The 19,292-nt window shown below is 49.5% G+C and overlaps 2 protein-coding genes across 5 annotated transcripts; one reads left to right on the top strand and one right to left on the bottom strand.

The window, feature by feature from the left end:
- Positions 1-5,864: 5,864 nt before the first annotated feature.
- BANF1 (barrier to autointegration nuclear assembly factor 1) lies at positions 5,865-7,641 on the bottom strand. Of its 3 annotated transcripts, none has more exons than XM_045775813.2 (3): positions 7,511-7,641; positions 6,640-6,777; positions 5,865-6,389 (listed from the first exon to the last, which is right to left on the bottom strand). In XM_045775813.2, exons 2-3 carry the CDS (start codon positions 6,760-6,762, stop codon positions 6,243-6,245), a joined length of 270 nt encoding a protein of 89 aa, XP_045631769.1. In that variant the 5' UTR covers positions 6,763-6,777; positions 7,511-7,641; the 3' UTR covers positions 5,865-6,242. The 3 variants fall into 3 exon arrangements, with proteins under 3 accessions (XP_045631769.1, XP_087711170.1, XP_045631768.1); XM_087855044.1 differs by lacking the exon at positions 7,511-7,641 and adding an exon at positions 7,193-7,291; XM_045775812.1 differs by lacking the exon at positions 7,511-7,641 and adding an exon at positions 7,231-7,262.
- A 94-nt stretch (positions 7,642-7,735) lies between these two features.
- On the top strand, positions 7,736-12,646 carry EIF1AD (eukaryotic translation initiation factor 1A domain containing). 2 transcript variants are annotated; one of them, XM_045775809.2, is made up of 6 exons: positions 7,736-7,871; positions 9,271-9,450; positions 9,597-9,705; positions 9,807-9,915; positions 10,087-10,137; positions 10,638-12,646. In XM_045775809.2, exons 2-6 carry the CDS (start codon positions 9,364-9,366, stop codon positions 10,780-10,782), a joined length of 501 nt encoding a protein of 166 aa, XP_045631765.1. In that variant the 5' UTR covers positions 7,736-7,871; positions 9,271-9,363; the 3' UTR covers positions 10,783-12,646. The 2 variants fall into 2 exon arrangements, with proteins under 2 accessions (XP_045631765.1, XP_045631764.1); XM_045775808.2 differs by lacking the exon at positions 7,736-7,871 and adding an exon at positions 7,886-8,194.
- The last annotated feature ends 6,646 nt before the right edge of the window (positions 12,647-19,292 follow it).

Raw genomic sequence — 19,292 nt, 5'->3', positions numbered from 1 at the left:
AGTGGAAGGCCCCAGCACACCTGTGTCCCGAGATGCTGCCCTGCCCTCCAGGGACACACCCAGCTGGGTGAGGGAAAGGACAGCGACAGTTCCCAGCAAGTGCCCACCATGTTCATGGAAGGCCCAACCAGTATGAAAAACCAACAGCTACTAGCGAGCTGTTCCTATTGCCACCATTTACTATGTGTGTAACCTGGGAGGAATTACTCAACGGCTCACTGCCTCAGTTTCCCTCTCTGTAAAATGGGCTGCTGTGAGGACGCAACAGGTAAAGTGCTTAGAGAAGGCCTGGTCCTATAAAAACAGCAGGAAAGGAGAGCAGTGCGCTGAGCTGGGCGCTGTCTGACCCTCACAGCCAGAAATGGGAATTACTAATGTTTCCACTTCATGAAGAAAGAGGAAGAGACAGGACACAGAGGGAAGAGATTTGCCCAAGGACACCAGCTAGTAAATAGTAAGTGGCGACACCGGCTTTGGAGTCCAACCAGTCGAACTCAGATCTGTGCTCTCAAATCAGACCGAGCCCACAGGATGAGGATGGCAAGGACGAGGGGTGTGTCGCACGGGCTCTGCCATTTACTGACTGGTGACTTGGACAAGTCCCTTGGCCTCCCAAGGTCTCACTGTCATCCTCTGAGGAAAGGGGACAACTCTTACCCCGCTAAGGTTATTCTGACGTTAGCGCCTGGGACTCGGCCCCCCACAGGTGAACAGCGCAGGCTGGAGGCAGCAGCAAAAGAGGGCGCTGTGAATTTTTTGGAAAAATCTGGTTCGATAAGCAGCACTGAAGCAGCTCCCACGAGGAGTCTGAATCTTGGTGCACTTCCTTGGTCATGGTTTAGAGTTCAGTGTAGCTTGTACTTTTAATCATGTATTGCTGAGGGGAGGTGGGGCTTTTTGCCCTGGGACACTGAGGTCTTGTCAGGGCTTAGGGATTCCAAGGATCTCGCTTGGGGCTTGGAAGAGGTGGTGGTTTACAGCACCTGACAAACCGTTGGTAGCTATTATGAATGGTAGCTATGATGAATATTCTAAGCAGGCGTAGTTCCCGGCCTCTCAGAACCCAGGGCCGGGAAGGGCAGTGATTTCCTCTCCGGGAGACCCGGACCAGCTGCTCCCCACCCCCTCCGCCCAGCTGTGACAACCAATCTGGGATTCCAAGGAAGAGTCACAAGTTGCAGGCTCAGGTGTCTGCCTTAAAGGGACAGACCCCAGTTTGTGGGAGAGCTGGCTCAAGCATGGCTTAGAGGAGGCCGAGGCCAGGCAGAAACCCAACCTCAGAGGACCTGGGAGGGCGTAAAGAGGCTCCAGATGGTTGTGCAGGACAGAGGAGGGAGAGGCAGCCCCCCAGGGGGCTCTCCCAGGCCTGCTTTGCCATCACTTGGAGCTCAGCCATGGCCACACTTACCTCCAACAGCTCCCTGGAAAACTAGCCAAGGCCTGGTCTCTGATTCACTAAGGGCCAATGGGTCCCTAGTTCACTTGCCCCTACCCTACCCATCACTCCTTTGCACTGGGGCAGACGAGTACCACAACCTAACGACCTCCAAAGGCCTTTCACCCACTGGTCTATCATAAGCGCTCTTCAGTAGTAAGCCTCAACCTCATTTTTCCGATGAAGTAAGTTAATCAGAGGTCAGGCCACTGGTCTAAGGTCACACAGCTAGTGCGGGTAAAGAGGGATGGGGAGGGGAAATCAACAATTACCGGGCTTCTATGTGCCAGGCCTTGCACCAGGGCCTGCACACGCTTGCTCATCCTCAGAACTGCTGGGCAGAAGCTGGTTTACTAGGAAGTTGGGGCGGTCAAAAGAAAGTGTCAGTGGTGGAGCCCGGTGGCACCCACATGTCAGCATGCTAGTGTGAGTCCTGGACCTCTCCATGGGGATATGAGGTCGGCTGGGTAGGGGGAGGCTCCCTGGGGGCAGCGGTGCCCCAAGAGGATTTTCCCAGGGCTGTGGGTCTCATCTGGAGAAGAGTCCTCAGCCTGGAGTCCATCCTGCCTGGACCCCTCTGACTTCCAGAAGGAGGCCTGGGCCAGGTATGAGCTCAGGGTTGGCCACCCCTACTGGCCATGGGGCGCAGTCTCCATTTTTACTGTGGCCCAGGCATCCCAATCCAGGTTGCCCATGGCACCCCTCTCTTGCCCCTGGCCAAAGGGTCTTGCTGACCAGGGTGGGCCCTCGACATCCTCTTCACCCTGGGATGAGGCTACTCAGGGCTTTTGTGCTGCCCCCAGAACCCTCTTCCCTGAACTTTCAGCTGGGCCACGGATACCCTCCCCCCCCACCCCCAGAAGGGCTCTGCTCCTGTGTCCCTAACCACATCCCAGAAAGGAGACATTAAGGCAGGGAAAGCTGCGATCCAACCGTGACTAGAACTCCCATCTGTGGAGGAGCGCTCCTAAGTGCCAGGGCTTTAGTTCATTAGCTCTTGAATCTTTACAAAGCTGCGCCGGGTGGCAGAGAACAGGGAGCAACTGGCTCTGGGTCACACAGCAAGTCAAGGAGGAACTGAGATAGAACCAGGTCTGTTGGCTCCTTCAGGCTGTAATCAGTCAACCAGGAGTGACAGCAGAAAGAGCCCTGGGTCCCTGCAGGGAGGCGGCAACAGGGAAGGAGGTTGATAGTCACAGACTCTCAGCCTTTCACACCACCTGGGCGGCTACTGGGGCAGAGTGGGGAGGTGTGTCTTGGGCTTGGATCTGTCCTGTAGCTTCTCCTTACTTTCCACCAGGGACAGTGGGACCCATTCAGGACTCCAGAGCATGGGAGTTGGGTTCCCTCCAAGCTCTGGGCCCGATCTGAGCACTCATGACTAGACTGGCTGAGGGGGTCAAGTTCTGGCGGGGTCCAGCAGGGAAGGAACACTGGTCGATATTTGCTGACTTCCACGCCCCCTGGCCAGGCACAACCTCTTGAGCAGTTTGGGGGCTGGCATTTTCATTTTTTAAAGATTTATTTATTTTGGGGGGGGAGGGGCAGAGGGAGAGGGAAAAAGAGTCTTAAGCAGACTCTGCACGAAGCACAGGGCGTGACGTGGGGCGCGATGTGGGGCTCGATCTCACGACCCTGAGACCATGACCTGAGCTGAAACCAAGTTAGAAGTTTAACTCACTGCACCACCCGGCGCCCCTTGGGCTGACATTTAAATAACCTACCAGTCCCCACTCAGGTCTACTTTTTCCAACATTCCGGGCCTTGGTCCCTTTGTCCTGCAGGCTAAGTTGGGGCTGGATCTCTGAAGCCACACTGTCGTAAGGTACATTCTAGATGCCCTTTGTCTCCTGCTGCTCTAGGACTGAACCAGGAACTTGTGTGGGATGCACTAAAGGGCCCAGATAAAGGGTTTCAACCTACTAACGCGTCACAGACACTGCCTGAGCGCCAAGCGAGGGGTGAGAAAGCAGGCTCCAGCCCCTTCAGAGACAAAGCCTGTGGGCGAGGCAGGGAGAGCCCTGGGGCGGAAGCAGAACTGCAGCATGTCCCACAGGTCTCTGCTGGGTGGGTCCCAGTGCCAACACCGTGAGAGGCAAAACCTGACAACCAGCAAGGCAGGAGCCACGGGGAAGGTGTTGTGGAGGCGGAGGGAGTCTCCAGGACCTCCCAGAGCATCAGCAACAATCTGGCAGTATCAGGACTTCGGTAGGGGAAGGCCATGGCCCTGCCAGGCTCCTGCCTAAGCACACCAGGCCTGTGCGACAGCATCACAACACAAAGGGTCAAGGCTGAGGGGACTCTGAGGTGACCCTGAACCCATCTGGGGAAGCATTAGAAACATAGGCTGAACTCCAGGGACAGTGTGAATTACCAGCTCAGTCTGGGAGTTAGGCCGGCACCCTCCCAGATGTGGCCTGTAACACAAGCCGGGTGCTGCTCTGGCCACCTGGCACCCTTCCGGGGCAGCTGCTCACTTTCCAGACCCGGCCCTGCACTGAACCCTCACTCCTACTATAACCATCATGATCTCCAACTAATCACATAATTGCTTTATTCCTGGGGCTTTACTTTTGGTTTCCTTTTTATCCTTCTACTATTCAGAGATGTAGCTAATATTCAGAAAAGCACACAGAACCTATCTGTTTAATAGATAATTAGTCAATGCCTGTATTACCACAAAAGACGTGGAAACTGTCGCCCTCACCCCCAAGCCCTCCACTCCTCACACCTGCCTCCTTCCCACAAAGGTCACTACTACCACTTCTTTCCACTAATGATTTTTGCAATAAGCATTTCCTTGCTTTTTCTAGTTTTACCACTGATACAGAGACTACTGAGCAAGAATCCACTTAACTTTACGTGAATGGAATCACACTATTTGACATTTTGTTGTTTGCTGAGCATTGGAATTCACCTGTCATTTGTTCGTTTTCACTAGTATGGACAGCCCCTGGGGGTTGTTAGAAACAAAGCCGTGTGAACACGCATTCAGGTGCAAGGTCTGCGGGTGTCCTTACAACAGCCCCAGGAATGGAACTGCTGGGTCACAGGACGGGTCTTATCTTCAGCTTTACTAGAAAACGCCCAACTGTTTTCCCAAGGGTTCAGGCCAATTGACACTCCCACCAGCTGGATGTCAGAAACTGTTGCTCCGTTCCCTCATCGGCACTTAGTATTGACTTCAGAATTTTTGCCAGTGAGTGTACAATGGCATCTCATTTGCGTTCCCGATTACTGCTGTGACTAACTACCTTTCCACAAGCTTATTCACTATCTGGGCACTCCTCTCGTGGCTGCCTCACAGGTCTTTTACTCTTTCTCTGTTGTGTTGGCTGCTTTGTGTTCGTTATAGTCACCTTCTCTGGACGCAGGCCCGTGTTGCTTATGTGTGCTGCAAATATCCTTTCCCTCCCTGGGTTAGCACCGCCATCCTCTTCGTGGTATCTTTAGACAAATTTCTGAGTGGAGTCGAATTTATCAACTTCTTAATTTTGCCCTACCCGAGAACACGAGAACCTTCTCATGGTTTCTCATTTTTGCATTTAATAGCTGTCATTCTCTCCTCGCCGGGCTGTAAGCCCTCTGAGGAAAATTCTGTAAGCAAGTAGTTCCTGGACGATGCTCCACGCAGGGCTGGGAATGAAATCCAAGCAGGGCTGGGTGCTATACAGCTAGCATTTCATCTGATCCTTACAACCTCATTTTCCAAGTGGGGAAACAGAGGCTCAGAGAGGCCAAGTGACATGACCCAGGAACAAAGGGCCCTAAGGTACATGGGTTTTGAGTTACATTTGAGAACCAATCTGGTTCCTTCCTAGCAGTAAATCCACAAATTACTCAGTCTATCTGAGCCTCTGGTTTCCTCACCTATAAAAGAGAAAACAATTACTTCTTACTGTGGGAGAAAAAAATGTTTGCAAAGATCTTAGCCATGGGCCTGGTTCATACTGAGTGTTCAACAAAGACAAGGACAAAAATGTACCCAACAAAAGTGTATGTTCATGTTCTTTCTGCCTCCCTAAGAGAGCCAGACAGACGACAAGAGCCCTGGCCACTCCTCCAGGAGGCCAGGAGAGCACATGACAATTGTCAGGTGAACTCTAACCCACATTTGATCCACCCTCTTCCTGGTATCTGACTCCCACTGACTTTTCCACCAGGTGCTGCCTAGCCCAGCTGTTGACTCGGCTGACATCTGGAACATCACAGCCCACCCAGATCCCAGGAAGGGATCAACCCACACTCTCTGCCAGATTACTAAGGGACACTCCAAGGCACCTGCCTGAGGCCCACATGGCCAGGGTGGCTGCCCTCCAGAGTGGGAAGGAAGCTGCCAGTTTCGATCTGCACTGATAAGGAGTACCGCAGACCTGGTCAGTCCCTGAGGAAGTCCCAGCCCACCTGCTTTTCAACGCATGAAGCCCAGTCACGAAGGCCACTGACTTTATTGATTTAAAAAACTTTACAAGGACAGTGACTATTCTGCCAAAAAAGGAGCCAAATAGCATAAAACAGACCAGTGGGGGTGGGGTTGAGGGAAGGGCCAGGAATCCACTCGGAAAAGCTGGTAATTGTTGACATGAAACTGCCAGGGGAAGGAGAAGGGAGATGCATGCAAGAGCGAGAATTTCAAAAAAGTTGAAATGGTGAGGGAAAAGAACCCCCAAAAGACCTGGAAGTACGTAAGTGAGTACGACAACAGCAATCTCTTCCTTTGTAGAGGACAGGGGAGGAGTCCCCACGTGGCTGCAAACTCTGGAGACTCAATGCTGGGGCTAGGGACTGGGGGCTCCCCAAGAGAGCCTCACAAGAAGGCGTCGCACCACTCTCGAAGGCACCCGAAGCAGTCCCGGGACTGCTTGGCATTGGCACCACATGTGTCCTTCAGCCATTCCCGGAAGAGATCTTCATCTTTCTTTAGCACCAGAAACTGGCCAAGGACCACATAGGCCTGCAAAACAGGCAAAGTAAAGGGCATGCTGCTAAGTGCTCTGTGGGGCCGAGAAAGAACAAGGAGGCCACTTCTGTGGCATTCAGAGCACATGAGCCTAGGAAGCAGAGCAGCCTGTGGCTGTCTCTTCAGATTACACACCACTGGCCACCCCCAACAGCTACTCTCACTCTCCTCACCCCCAAAGTGCCAGGAAATACGGTGGTCCGCCACCCCCAGCCCTTCCCAGGTGCATGCAGCCCCCCCACACCTTGTCAAAGCCCCTTTCCTCCAGCTTCTTGCCCAAGACTTCACCAATCCCGGCCAGGCTCCCCACTGGCTTTTCCCCCATGGGCTCTGCCACGAAGTCCCGGTGCTTTTGGGAGGTTGTCATCTTGATCAGCTTAATCTGGGAATCCCAAGAAAAGGTAGTTAGGGCTGAAAACCGGGAACTCCCAAGGGCCCGGTGCAATGTTATGTTAGGAGAAACAGAAACCAGCCATGACGGCGGCCAACTCAATTCCCCTCGGTTTACGGATGTGAGAACTGAGGTCCAAGAAGAGCCTTTTCCCCGCTCCGCAAACGAATGGCTCTCTGCGGGAACTGGGTTTTCGTGCTGCCCCAGAGGAAAAACTAGCCTGCCCTCACAGGCGGCGCAGGCGGGGCAGTGGGAAGATTCCCAGGCTCGGTAGCCTGGGCCCTCCCTGAAGCGGTCACTCCCTCTGTGACCTTGGTGGGCTAAGGAGGCACCGAGACCGCCTGGAGCGGCTCCCCGGCCTGAAAAGCAAATGAAGGGTCTCTCGGCTCCAGTCGCCTGCACGCACCACTCAGAGGGCTAGAGCGCGGGCCGGAACGCGCGCACCTGCTCCTTCAGCCCCGCGGGGTCCCGGCTCTGGCTCCCGCCCCGGCTCGGCCCCGCCCCACCCGCCGGCTCCGCCCGCAGGCCCCGCCCCCTCCGCCCGCAGGCCCCGCCCCGTCCACGCGCCGCCGCGCCCCGCCCCGCTCTCTCCCCGCACGGCGGCCCGGGCCCTCTCCGAGGGTGCATCCTCTGGCCAGCCACAGCGGCAAGGCCGCTCTCCTCCCCTCTCCCCCGCGACCCCTCCCGCCTCCAGCTCGGGCCCTGCTTCGCGGCCAGCGCTCACCAGCAGCTCTGGCTCCTGTAACGGCTCCTCCCGCCACCCGGCTGCTCCCACCGATACCTCAACCCACTAGAACTTTCTTCCGCTTCCGCTTCCGGGTCGCCTCAGGAGCCGCCTTGAAAAAAATTCCGAATTGGGCACTTCTAGCCGCAGAGAGCCATAGAGATGAGGGGCTCCCGACCTCATCGGCGCCCTTAGTAGGCACTGCTCTCGGGTTGCCTCGCAGGAAGCCCGGCTACCTTATATGGTCTCGCTTTTCGGGCAGCATGCCCGGTCTCAGAGAGCTGAAGTCTTTGAGAAAACTCCATTCTCCGGTGCGCGGCATCGGGAACTCAAGAGCTTAGCCTCGGCGGATCCGGCGGGGGTAAGAGTTAGAGGGTCGGACAAGGCGGGGGAAGGTGGCCGATAGGCTTCCGAGATAGCACCGGAAGTACGGTGCTCGGAAGGGTCCGACCCAGGAAGGCTCGCGTGGTCCGCGTCGTCACCGGGCTTGGAGGAGTCGGGTAGGAGTCGGAGGCGCGGGGGACTTGAGTCTATGTGCACGCCAGTGTCGTGACCGCTGGCAGGCCCCTTTTCTGTGCCCTCGTTGATTCAGCTGCGAAGTGAGTCGTGGGCGAGCCGCTCCCAGCGTCCAGCCTGGAGAGCGAGGTCGTTCGGGCAGCGCCTGTGGGAGACGAGCGCCAGAGAGTAAGTGTGGGTCTCTCTCTGAGCGCCTTTTCTCCAGCGTAGGGAGGGAGGACGGCAGGGGACGACAGCTAGAGGTGACACTTCGGAGCTTGCTTTTGGAAACCATCAGCCTCGGGGGTAGCAGTCCTTGTCTTCTCAGTACCCACGTCAGAAATCTAGCCGATGCCGCAGACCAAGCCGGCTTACCCGACCTTTTATTAAATCGTTCTTGGCTTGGACCATCGCGCATCTCCTCACTGGCTTCTGACTGTCGTGTGTTGAAAAACTGAGCATCTGTGGTGTGTGATGTGCCACGCGTAGGATGTGCAGATGTGTTGAGGAAGATACAGCTGCCCTCACACTCCTTCCCGAGCGGCTGCCAGAATGATTTCTGTAGAACGTGTATTTGGTTTCTGTGATTATGCCAGTACTTATAACATGAGGGTTTTTTAAAATATTTTATTTATTTGAGAGAGCGTGGGCACAAGCAGTGGGAGGGGCAGAGGGAGAAGGAGACGCAGGCTCCCCACTGAGCAGGGAGCCCCATGTGGGGCGCCATCCCGGGACCCTGGGATCATGACCTGAGCGCAAGGCAGATGCTTCACCGACTGAGCCCCCGGATGCCCCTAACATGAGTTGTTTTTATGTGTGTTTTATGTGTACTAAGTGCTTAGTTTGCATTATTTTATTCTAATAGTGATCGGAGTTAGCTACTATTTTTCTCTGAAGCTAGAGAAGTTGAACAGCTGGGAAATAGCCAATATAGGATTTGAATACTAGTAATTAGGTTTTAGAGCTCATGTTCTTTTTTTTTTTTTTTCAAAGATTTTTATTTATTTATTTGACAGAGAGCCAGCCAGTGAGAGAGGGAACACAAGCAGGGGGGAGTGGGAGAGGAAGAAGCAGGCTTCCCAGCAGAGCAGTGGGGCTGAAGTCTTTGAGAAAACTCGATGTGGGGCTCGATCCCAGGACTCTGGGATCACGCCCTGAGCCGAAGGCAGACGCTTAACGACTGAGCCACCCAGGCGCCCCTTAGAGCTCACGTTCTTAACCAGGACACAGTCAGTCCTCAGTAAAAGGTCTCTCTCCATCTTCAGAACAGTCCTGGGTTCTGAACTGGCCATCCAAGAAACTCAGGAGGAGGAGCTGATAGTCTCTGCATCCCTCACCCCCCTGGGATAGGACCCAGCATGTCTCAGGCCACCAAGAGGAAGCATGTGGTGAAGGAGGTGCTGGGGGAGCACATGGTGCCCTCTGACCAGCAGCAGATCGTGAGGGTGAGTGGCATTGGGCACAAGCTGCTCTGCCTCCCCATCCCTCTACTTCCCTTGGGCCCCTAGAATGGGGGTAGGATGCGGCATAGCTTACTGGGTATCTGAGCTGACTGGAGAGGCTGACTAGTTCTTGGTCTCTCTTGGACCAGGTACTCAGGACCCCAGGGAACAATCTGCATGAGGTGGAGACAGCCCAGGGGCAGCGCTTCCTGGTGAGCATGCCCTCCAAATACCGTAAGAACATCTGGATCAAGAGAGGTGAGAGAGGTAGCCCTCTACGGAACAACTGTTTCCTGTGAGCTTGGCTTTCCCCTCTACAAGCAGGCTCTATTGTTTTTTTTCTTCTCTCTCACCTGCAGGGGACTTCCTCATTGTTGACCCTATTGAAGAGGGAGAAAAAGTGAAGGCTGAGATCTCCTTTGTGCTCTGCAAAGACCATGTGCGCTCTCTGCAGAAGGAAGGGCTCTGGTAGGGTAGTCCCCTTGGTCATTGGCTGCCTCCTTTCTGGGGACACTGACTTCCTAGCTGTGAAATCAGAGGAGGGAAGATCATGGCATCCCAGGCAGGGACAGCTCGAAACAGCTTTTTTGCTGATCAAGTTTTCTGTCCTTTCTGACCCTGGCTTTTCTCTTGGCACAGGCCTGAAGCGTTCTCAGAAATGGCCGAGAAACAGAACAACAATAGGAACAGGTGAGAAACAAGCTTTAGGACAAAAAATAGGGGTTCAGGCCTTGGTGCCTTGAGGGGGACGTAGAGACCTTCTTTCTTTCTATGTAGCATCCTTGGTGGACGCTCCTAAATATGTGGTTAGGAGTATGGCTTGAAAATCAGGTTAAGATCATGGCATTGCCACTTGTAAGTGAATGATTTCAAACAGGTTACTTGATTTCTTAAGCCTGGATTTCCTCTCTATAAAGTGGGAGCTTTGTGGGAATTAAAGGAGTTAATGCTTGTAAAATTGCTTAGCATAATACTTGGTATGTGGTGTGAGTCCACTGAGCGTTAGTTGGTGGTTGTAGACTTCCTTATTATTAAAGCCAATGATTTTAGCAAACTTTTGAGGTGGGGTGGGAGGTAGTCTTTAGAGAGTTTTTTGGCCATGTGGTCCTCCTTTTAGTGGGGCTCCTTGATTGCAGATCTAGTTTTCCCAGAAGGCATTGGGTTAACCCTGTCCCTTTTCCTCCATGCAGACAGACTCAGCCAGAACTCCCGGCGGAGCCACAGTCCTCAGGAGAAGAGTCCAGCTCTGAAGATGATTCTGACCTCTTTGTTAACACCAACCGCAGACAGTATCACGAGAGTGAGGAGGAAAGCGAAGAAGAGGAGGCAGCCTGAGTCCCTGGACCCACTTCTCTTGCTCAGAGACTAGTTCTTGGCTCCTCTGAGTTTGGACATTCTCAGGGTGCTCTGTAGCTCTTCCCCCCGGGATGGGGGACAAGGCAGGGCCCCTCTCTGAACTGACCTTCTGCTCAAGGAGAATTAAACCCCTGGCGGGTGATGATTTGTGCTGGTGTCTGAGTGGCTCTCTGGAGGGAGGAGGGACTTGTGGTGGAGTTAAAAACTGGGTCGCTCAGGTGCAGGTCCTAAATGAGCAGGAAATGGGAATGGCTGGAACCTTTCCTAGATTCTCTCTCTCATTGGGCACTCACCAGGCCCTGTGCTGTGCCTTCTTGCATGTATTTAATAATAACTGGGAGCAGACCCTCCGTATTGCCTGCTTGCAATTAATATTGACTCAGGCCTTCAGGCTCTAGGACCTAGTGCCCCCTGCCTCTCAGAAACACTCAGGACAAATTTCATCATGCCTCGTAAGCTGCTTTTCCTGGCTTTTTAGTCACCGTGATTGCAGGAGTGCCCACCTCCATACTGTGTGTACATGCTGTGCTCGGTGGCCTCTTTGTGGCTCCTCAGACCTTTACTCCTCAGCTCTCCTACAGACCACGTCATCCCACTTCTTTGAAGCTTTTACCTCTGGTTATATACTCTCTTCATTTTTGTCATTGATCTCCTAATCACTGTTCAGACAGTGAACAGTTTATCTCCTGGTTTACAGTCTTCCACTTTTGCCTCTGCCGCCATTTTCTCCATCCCATGGATGGGCCTTTTCAACACCGTGCCCCCCTAGTTCCCTGTCTTCCGTTCCAGGCCTGCTGCCTACCTCGTTGGTCACTCCCTGCACCCCTGCCATTGATAGGAATTGCAGCCCCTCTTGAATTCACATATCCGTACAATCACCACCTCCTGGCTTTCTCGCTTCCTTCCTCAACCACCTCCTCTGTATCTTCATCCATAACCCCCCCCCACATCCTTCCCATTATTGTCCTATCTTCACTTCCCTCCTTGTGAAACATCGATTGCATCCATCGCCTCCACTCCCTTGTGTCCCTCCCCTGTGTGCATCTGGTAGGACCTAACCCTGGCCAGCCCCGCCGCTCGCTTCTGTGCCTGTGCTCAGGTCTCCGCTAGAGAAAACAGCCGACCTAACTCGTACCTTCAATTCATAACTCCAGACCTCAGGTAGACACTCAGCACTGCCGAGCAGATCTTTGGGATGTCGTGTTTCAAAACTTGTATGTTGTCTACCAATTCCCCTCCCCCTTTTAGGTGTTCACCACATACTTCATTAAGAAATAATAGCCATTGGAGGGAACTGTCACCTCCTCACTACCAACCCTACAAATGTGCTCATGGGTTGTCCTGTCTTTAACTTCCCCACATAATCCAGTGGGACTTCAACCTTTTCTCTTGTGCTTCGGAGCTTGTCTGTCCTCTCACTTAAGGAGTTTATGTGAGTTTTGTTTTTTGCCATCCTCTCTACTTGGATATGTTAGCGTCAGAGGTGCTATGGAATCTCCCATCTAAAACACAATCTGAAAGACCTGTCGCTGATCGCACGTCCTCTCCAGCTAGTGCTTCGTTTGTCTGCTCCTTGTTCACTTTCCCTTATATTACTTCGTATAGCTTTAAATATATACATGTCTCTGTATTTGTGTGTATGTGTATATATACAAAAAATAAACTTCAGATGAGTTAAGGATATGTATGTGTGTGTATATCTAACTTGTCTGAAATTTATTTTTTATGGGAGGCAACTTTTTTTTTCTAAAGGGGTAGTCATTTGTCTCTATACCATCTACTGAATGGGTTATTCTTTACATATTTAAATACCTTTTTAAAATAAACTTAATTCCTGCATACATATGGTTCTCTTTTTGGAGTGTCTGATCTGTTCTGTTGATGCGTGTGCACATACCATGTTTTATGGCACGACTGGTAATTTCGTAGCTCTCACCCTGCCCCACTATTCCTTGAAAATTTCATACTTTTTCTTACACAAGAACTCTAGAAGGAACTTGTCCGTTCCCATTTAAAAATCCTGTTGAGATTTTCATTGGCAGGGTTTTAAATCTCATAGCTTGATGTGGAGAAAAATGCTATCTTCACAGTTTTCAATTTTCCTCTCCAGAAACGGAGTGTGTACATGCTTTTGTAGGGTGGTTTTCATACGGGTCTTTCATATTTCTGGTTCAATTTAGTACCAGGAATTTTAGAGTTCTTTGTTGTTATGAATGGGATCTTTTGAAATTACATCTCAGTCACTGGCATTTAGGAAAGCTGTCTTTGTTCACCTAGTCGATCTAATCGAATTTCTTTTTAAGATTTTATTTATTTGACAGAGCGAGAGAGCACAAGCAGGGGGAGGGGCAGAGGGAAAGCAGACTCCCCACTGAGCAGGGAGCCCAATGCGGGGCTCCATCCCAGGACCCTGGGATCATGACCTGAGCCAAAGGCAGACACTTAAACTGGCTGAGCCACCCAGGAGCTCTCTAACGGAATTCTTTTGTGCTGATAGTTTTTCAGTTGATTCTCTTGGCTTTCTGGGCAGTCCAATCATGTCCTACTGGTGGCAGCTTTATCCTTTACGCTTGTTTCTGTTAGGGGGTCACAGAGACCAAGGCCTCCAGTATAATGTTGGGTGGCACCCTCATTTTTCTCCCTGTGGGAACTGTTCTCATGAGTCAGGTAACACAATTCTTGCTTTAGGTGTCTGGTAGATAACCTTCCTTAGGCTAAAAATGTTTCCTTCTGTTCCTAGCTTACTGAGGCTTTTCCCCTTTGTTCAATAATGATGGATTTCACCGCCTATTGAGATAACCAAAAGACTTCGTTCTGTCATCGTGCTGCTTCGCATGAATAGGCTCCCTTGTGTTGAGCCATCCTTGCAATTTCATATAAGCCCCGCTGAGTTTTAGAGTGTTTGTTTGTTTCTTTTAGCATTTTTATATTTACTTCGGGGACAATTTCCCTTCTTATTTTATTGATCTCCCTGTCCCGAGTTGGTAACGGCCTTATGCTAGCCTTGTAGAATGGACTTGGAGACATTTGATCTTTTTCTTTGTTCTTGAATACTTTGTAGAACAGGAGTTACTTGTTGCTGCAAAGTTTGGTAGGCTTTATTTATAAAACCATCTGTGTTTGGTTCCTTTTTAAACGGTAGATATTTGCCTGCCTTTTAATTCCGTGGCCTTTTGTCTATTCAGGTTCTCCATCCTTGAGTCCATTTTGGCAATTTGTATTTTTTTTAGTCGTAGTTCATGTGCATTTAAGCTTTTTCAGGCAAAAGGGTATGCACAGTATTTGTATTACTTGGGAATTTCTTACTTGTAGGTGACAAAACCTAACTCCCAACTAGTAGAAGCAAACTAGGGCTCATTGACCAAAAGTCTAAGAGAACAGCTCTAAGGCAGAGCTGATCCAGAGCCAGCATGACTTTGTCAGGGCTCCCTCTCATTTGTTTCTTGGATTATCTCCGCTTTGCTAGGTGGGCCAGTCTCTGTCTCCCTACCGTTGTTTTCTGCAGGAAGCTCCAGTTGCACTCAGTGCTTATGTGCAAACACTTTCTTCGTTAGCGTCTGTGTATGTCACGGAAGACCATTTGGTCGTCTTGGGTCACTGGCCCTCTCCTGAGCAAGCGCTGCGGGCTGAACAGGGAGGATGGGGTGAGAGGCAAGATGAGCCAAGCCTGATCCGTACGTACAACACGTGCTTCCCGGAGAATAAAGCGATTCTTTTACCAGAATAAGGGGATGACGGGTGAGAGCAGATAAAACCAAAAAACATTTGGCCTGTATTCTGTGTATTTTATTTTCTTTGACTAACTTTGCAAGATGTCTGCCTACATTGTTGGCCATTTCCTTCCGTTTCTTTGGGTTTATTTGCTCATTTCTGCCGTACTGAGCTGCATGCTTCATTTCAGTCTTGTTTTCCAACATATTTATGGCTACAAATTTTCCTCTAAGTACTCCTTTGACTTACCCACATGGTCGTGTGGATCTGTGTCATTTTTTTGGCATCGTATCTGTGAGCCTGGCCTTAGTTTTTCTCCAGCCCTCAGTGATTGTGTGATTTACCTAATAGCCCCTATTTCCCCCCTAAAACCTTTCCATCTCCACTTCTCCATCTCTTATCAGCCATTTAGCTCCGTGGGTTGTAGCTAAGACTCCTGGTGGAGGGAGAGTCCGTGTGTTCCGCGGAGTCCTCCTGGTGGCCATTCTCTGAAGATGAATTCCACCTCTCTCATCCCAGCTTAGTGGCAGATTCCAACCATGGGCGAATAGCTCTCCCCAAATGAGCTGAGGGTTTTAAGAGCCCTTTCTCCCCCATATCGTGGCCAGTGCCTGTGATTGGTCGCCTAACAGTACTGACACCTCTGCAGTTAGGTTTGGGACTTGTGGCCCTTCAGGCTCTGCACGTGTATCACCAACCTTACAGCAGGTCATTTCCACCAGAGCTTCCGCACCCACTTCCTCCCTCATCATCCAGCCACCCGAATGTATGTGCCGAGCAGTGCACACAGCAGTCTGAGCTAGCCACGTGTTTTTTTCTACTTGAACCTGTAAATGTGGTAAGAGACCTTGAAGTTGCTCCCCGTAAAACGTCCTTGCATTCCTGGAATAAAACTGTCGTGATCCATTTTTCAACATATTGCTGGATTTGATTGATATTTGGGAGCAGTTTGGCATTCAGGCTCATAAATGAGATGGTTTTTTAAGTTTTTTCTCTCCCACGCTGCCCTTGTCTTTTTCTATCAAGGTTATGCCAACCTTATAAAATGAGTTAGCGTTCTCTCTTTATTTTCATTGTAAGTGTTTGTACCAGATTGGAATTTTGCATTTCTAAAATTTTTGGTAAAACTTGCTGTAAAACCAGCCGTGCCTGACATTTTTAGGGTGGGTGAGAAGATTTCTTTTTTTTATATACTTTTTTTTTAGAGAGAGCATGAGCAGGGGAGGGACAGAGGGACAGCGAGAATCCTAAGCAGACTCCACACTCAGCTCAGAGCCGACGCGGGGCTCGATCTCCTGATCCTGAGATCATGACCTGTGCTGAAATCAAGAGTCAGACGCTCAACCGACTGAGCCACCCAGGCGCCCCAGGTGGGAAGATTTTTAACTCTAGATTTTTGTTGATAATACTAGATTGTTCAGGTTTCTGTTCTTGAGTCAGTGATACTTCCAAGGAAAAGTATTTTCCTATTTCGCCATTTTATCTGTGGTTTCAAGTTTATCCCACAGAGTTATTTGAAGAATTGCCTTGTTTGTAATCTTGACTGTATCCACATGTCCCCTTTTTATATCTAATATCATTGTGCTTTCTCCTTCTTTGAATCATGTCAGTCTTGGTAGACGTTTCTTTGTTGTCATTCTTCCTCACTGTTAGCTTCTTTCTAGGTCATGGATTTCTGCTCTTCCATGTTTGCCCTTTCCTCGCGCTTGCTTGGGTTTATTCTGTGGCTCTTACTCTAACCCTTGAGGTTGGGCGGCTTCATCTTTACTTCTTCCCCTGCCCCAGCCTGAAGAAAAGGTGAAAGAATTGTGTGCCCTTTGGTGGGGCCACCACTTTGTCACATTTGCCACCTCTGTTTCTCTCTACGCACAACACACATGGTGTTTACATGGAGTTATTACATCTCTTTAACCTCTTTCGATTTAGAACAGATGACTTAATGGTGTGTGTGTGTGTGTGTGTGTGTGTGTGTGTGTGTTTTGTTTTTTTGTGTTTTTTTCATTAAATAGGCTTTTTTGACAAGCTTTTGATCACCTGGTTGAAGAGATGACTTCTAGGTCATTTTTCTACGAAGGTACTATTTTTCCTGCGTGGGGCAGTCTTACCCTTTAAGGCCAAAATGTCCTCTGATGCATCTCTCTATATATTTGTATTTAGTTGTGTGTGGTTTTTTTTATTGAGTTAAAAAACAAAATTCCCGCTGTAACCATTTTTTAGTGTACAGTTCAATAGTGTTAAATACATTCACGTTTTTGTGCCAACAGTCTCCTTTTGTGACTGGCTTATTTCGCTTAGCATAACGCCTTCAAGGTTCATCCATGGTGTAGCACATGCTAGTTTCCTTCCTTTTTAAGGCTGAACCACACCCCATTTTATGTATAGACTACATTTTGCTTATCCATTCATCCGTTGATGGACTCTTGGATTCCTTCCACCCTTTAGCTATTGTGAATAATGCTGCTATGAACATCTCTTTGGTGAAATATCTCTTTAAGACCCTGCTCTCAATTCTTTTGGAGATACACCCAAAAGCAGAATTGCTGGATGATATGGTAAATGTCTTTTTAATTTTTTAAGGAACAACCGCCATACTGTTTTCCATTTCAGTGGCACCATTTTACATTCCCACTAACAGCACACAAGTGTTCCAATTTCTCCACATTTTTGCCAACACATTAGGTTTTTTTTTTTAAATAGTAGTAGCTATCCTGATTAGTGTGAAGTATCTGGTGTTATAATTATAGTTTAGTTTTGAGTGTTTTTTAATTTCCGTTCTTATTCCATTTTTGGTCCATAAGTTATATTTAAATATTTAGTTGGTTATTTTTAATTATGTAAGCACGTTCAAACCTACCACTACAAAACAAAGGCTAGGACTGTACAATAACCCACGCAACCATTCGCCTCCACTCTCCCATCCTAAACCCTTGCCCATCCCAGTTTTGTTCCCCCGCCCAAGGCAACCAACTAGAACTCCATATGCCCTGGTCTTCTTTCCATGTGGTATTCTTGTATCTACATGTGTGTTTTTTTTTTATCATATGTAAAGGATAACAGGCTGAATGTCCTCTTTGGGGGCTGACATTTCATGTACTGTTACGTTACGTGATTCTCCTAATTGCCGTCCGTTGCTGTAGTTCATCTGTTTTGACTGCCGACATTTGTTTGTGGGGCTCTATCGCAATCTATCCGCTCACTCTTCGGCTGATGGCCCTCAGCTTCTTTGTTTCTCCTTCTTGTAAACATTCTTGTAGATGCGCCTGTTCAGGTGTGAAAGTTCCTCTCGCGACAGTTCTCAGGCACGGCATTCTCAGTCAGAATTTTAGGTGATGCCACCAAATGTTTTCCGACGTGGCTACATCAATTGACATTCGCCAGCAGTGGATCCCTGAGGTGGATTTAATGATGTCTTCCTGTAGCCTCTTGGTTGTTGCTTAATATATCTTATGTTATTAAGTACAACATAGTTAACACTGCTGTTTTTGTGAATTGAACCCTCCCTTGTGGAGTGACGCTTTCCATCCCTACAGATGCTTTCTGTCTTAGTTCGTCTGGTGCTGGTATAGCTCTGCTAGGTTTCTTCTGCTTAGGATTATTTTTGCCTGAGCGGTTATCTTCCATCCTTTTACTTTCAATCTGCACATGTCCTCAGGCTTTACCAGTCTCTCGGACATGTATCTGGATCCTTAAAAACCGACTCATTCTTTTTCTTTAACTGAGGCATTCAGCTCATTTAACTTATTATAATGATTGGTATATGGGCCCATCTGTCATATTGAATGACAGTTTGGGTGGATATAAACTTCTAGATTCTAAATTCTTTTCCTTCAATACTTTGAAAATACTCCTTCGTTGTTTTCCTGCTTTCAATGTGGCTATTGAAAAATCTGGTGTCGGTCTGATCGTCACTGTTTTGTATGTCATATGCTCACTCCTCTCTCTGTTGTCTCTGATATTCTTAAAGTTCTCGATGGTGTATGTAGATGTGAGTTATTCCTTTTTCTTTTCTTTTTTTCTTCTTGTTTTTTGTTTTTCTCTTTAAAGCAAGGCAGACGCCACGTGCAGCGCCGTGTTTGGTTGGGTCTGGAGTCTTGGAAGCTTGACCGCCCCGTATTCTCCTGCAAAGGGACCTTGAGAGCTTGTTTGGAGGTTCTGGCAAGGAAGCACAGCTACTCATATACCCTTGACCAAAGAACGGTCCTCTATGGGGGAAGGTCAACCTCTTCGACCAAGCACGCAGCTTTGGGAGGGACACACACGGAGCGGTGAGGGAGGAAGGGGACACACGCCTACCCATCCAGATCAGCCGACTCAACCCTGGCGATCAATGGGGTGACAGATGTTGCAGCCAGATCACCCTCACATCCTCCTTTTTCTCCTTTTGGCACTCTGGGCATTTTTTCACCCAAGACGCTTTATTTTGTATTACTCCCGGAAATTTATCTCCACTATTTCTTCAAATATTTTCTCCTTCCCTGTTTATATTCCTCGCTAGAATCCCTGTTATGCAGATTTTAGCACCTTTACTTCTACCTTCCATATCTCTTTGCTTTTCTTGGACAGTTTTCATTAGTCCTTCCTCTTAGAAGATGTTTTCAGTCAGGTCTTCTGATTTCCGTGTTTCTCTCTTTTTTTTTTAAGATTTTGTTTATTTATTTATTCAAGAGCGAGCAAGAGAGAACATGAGCAGGGAGAGGGAGAGGGAGAAGTAGACTCCCCTGCTGAGCAGGGAGCCTGATGCCTCTGTGGGACTCGATCCCAGGACGCTGGGATCATGA

This window comes from Ursus americanus, chromosome 24 (genome assembly GCF_024610735.1).
Source record: "Ursus americanus isolate L20-20 chromosome 24, mUrsAme1.1.p, whole genome shotgun sequence".
NCBI lineage: Eukaryota > Metazoa > Chordata > Mammalia > Carnivora > Ursidae > Ursus > Ursus americanus.
Note: the sequence above shows the minus strand (reverse complement) of the source record. Positions and strands in the feature narration are given on the sequence as shown.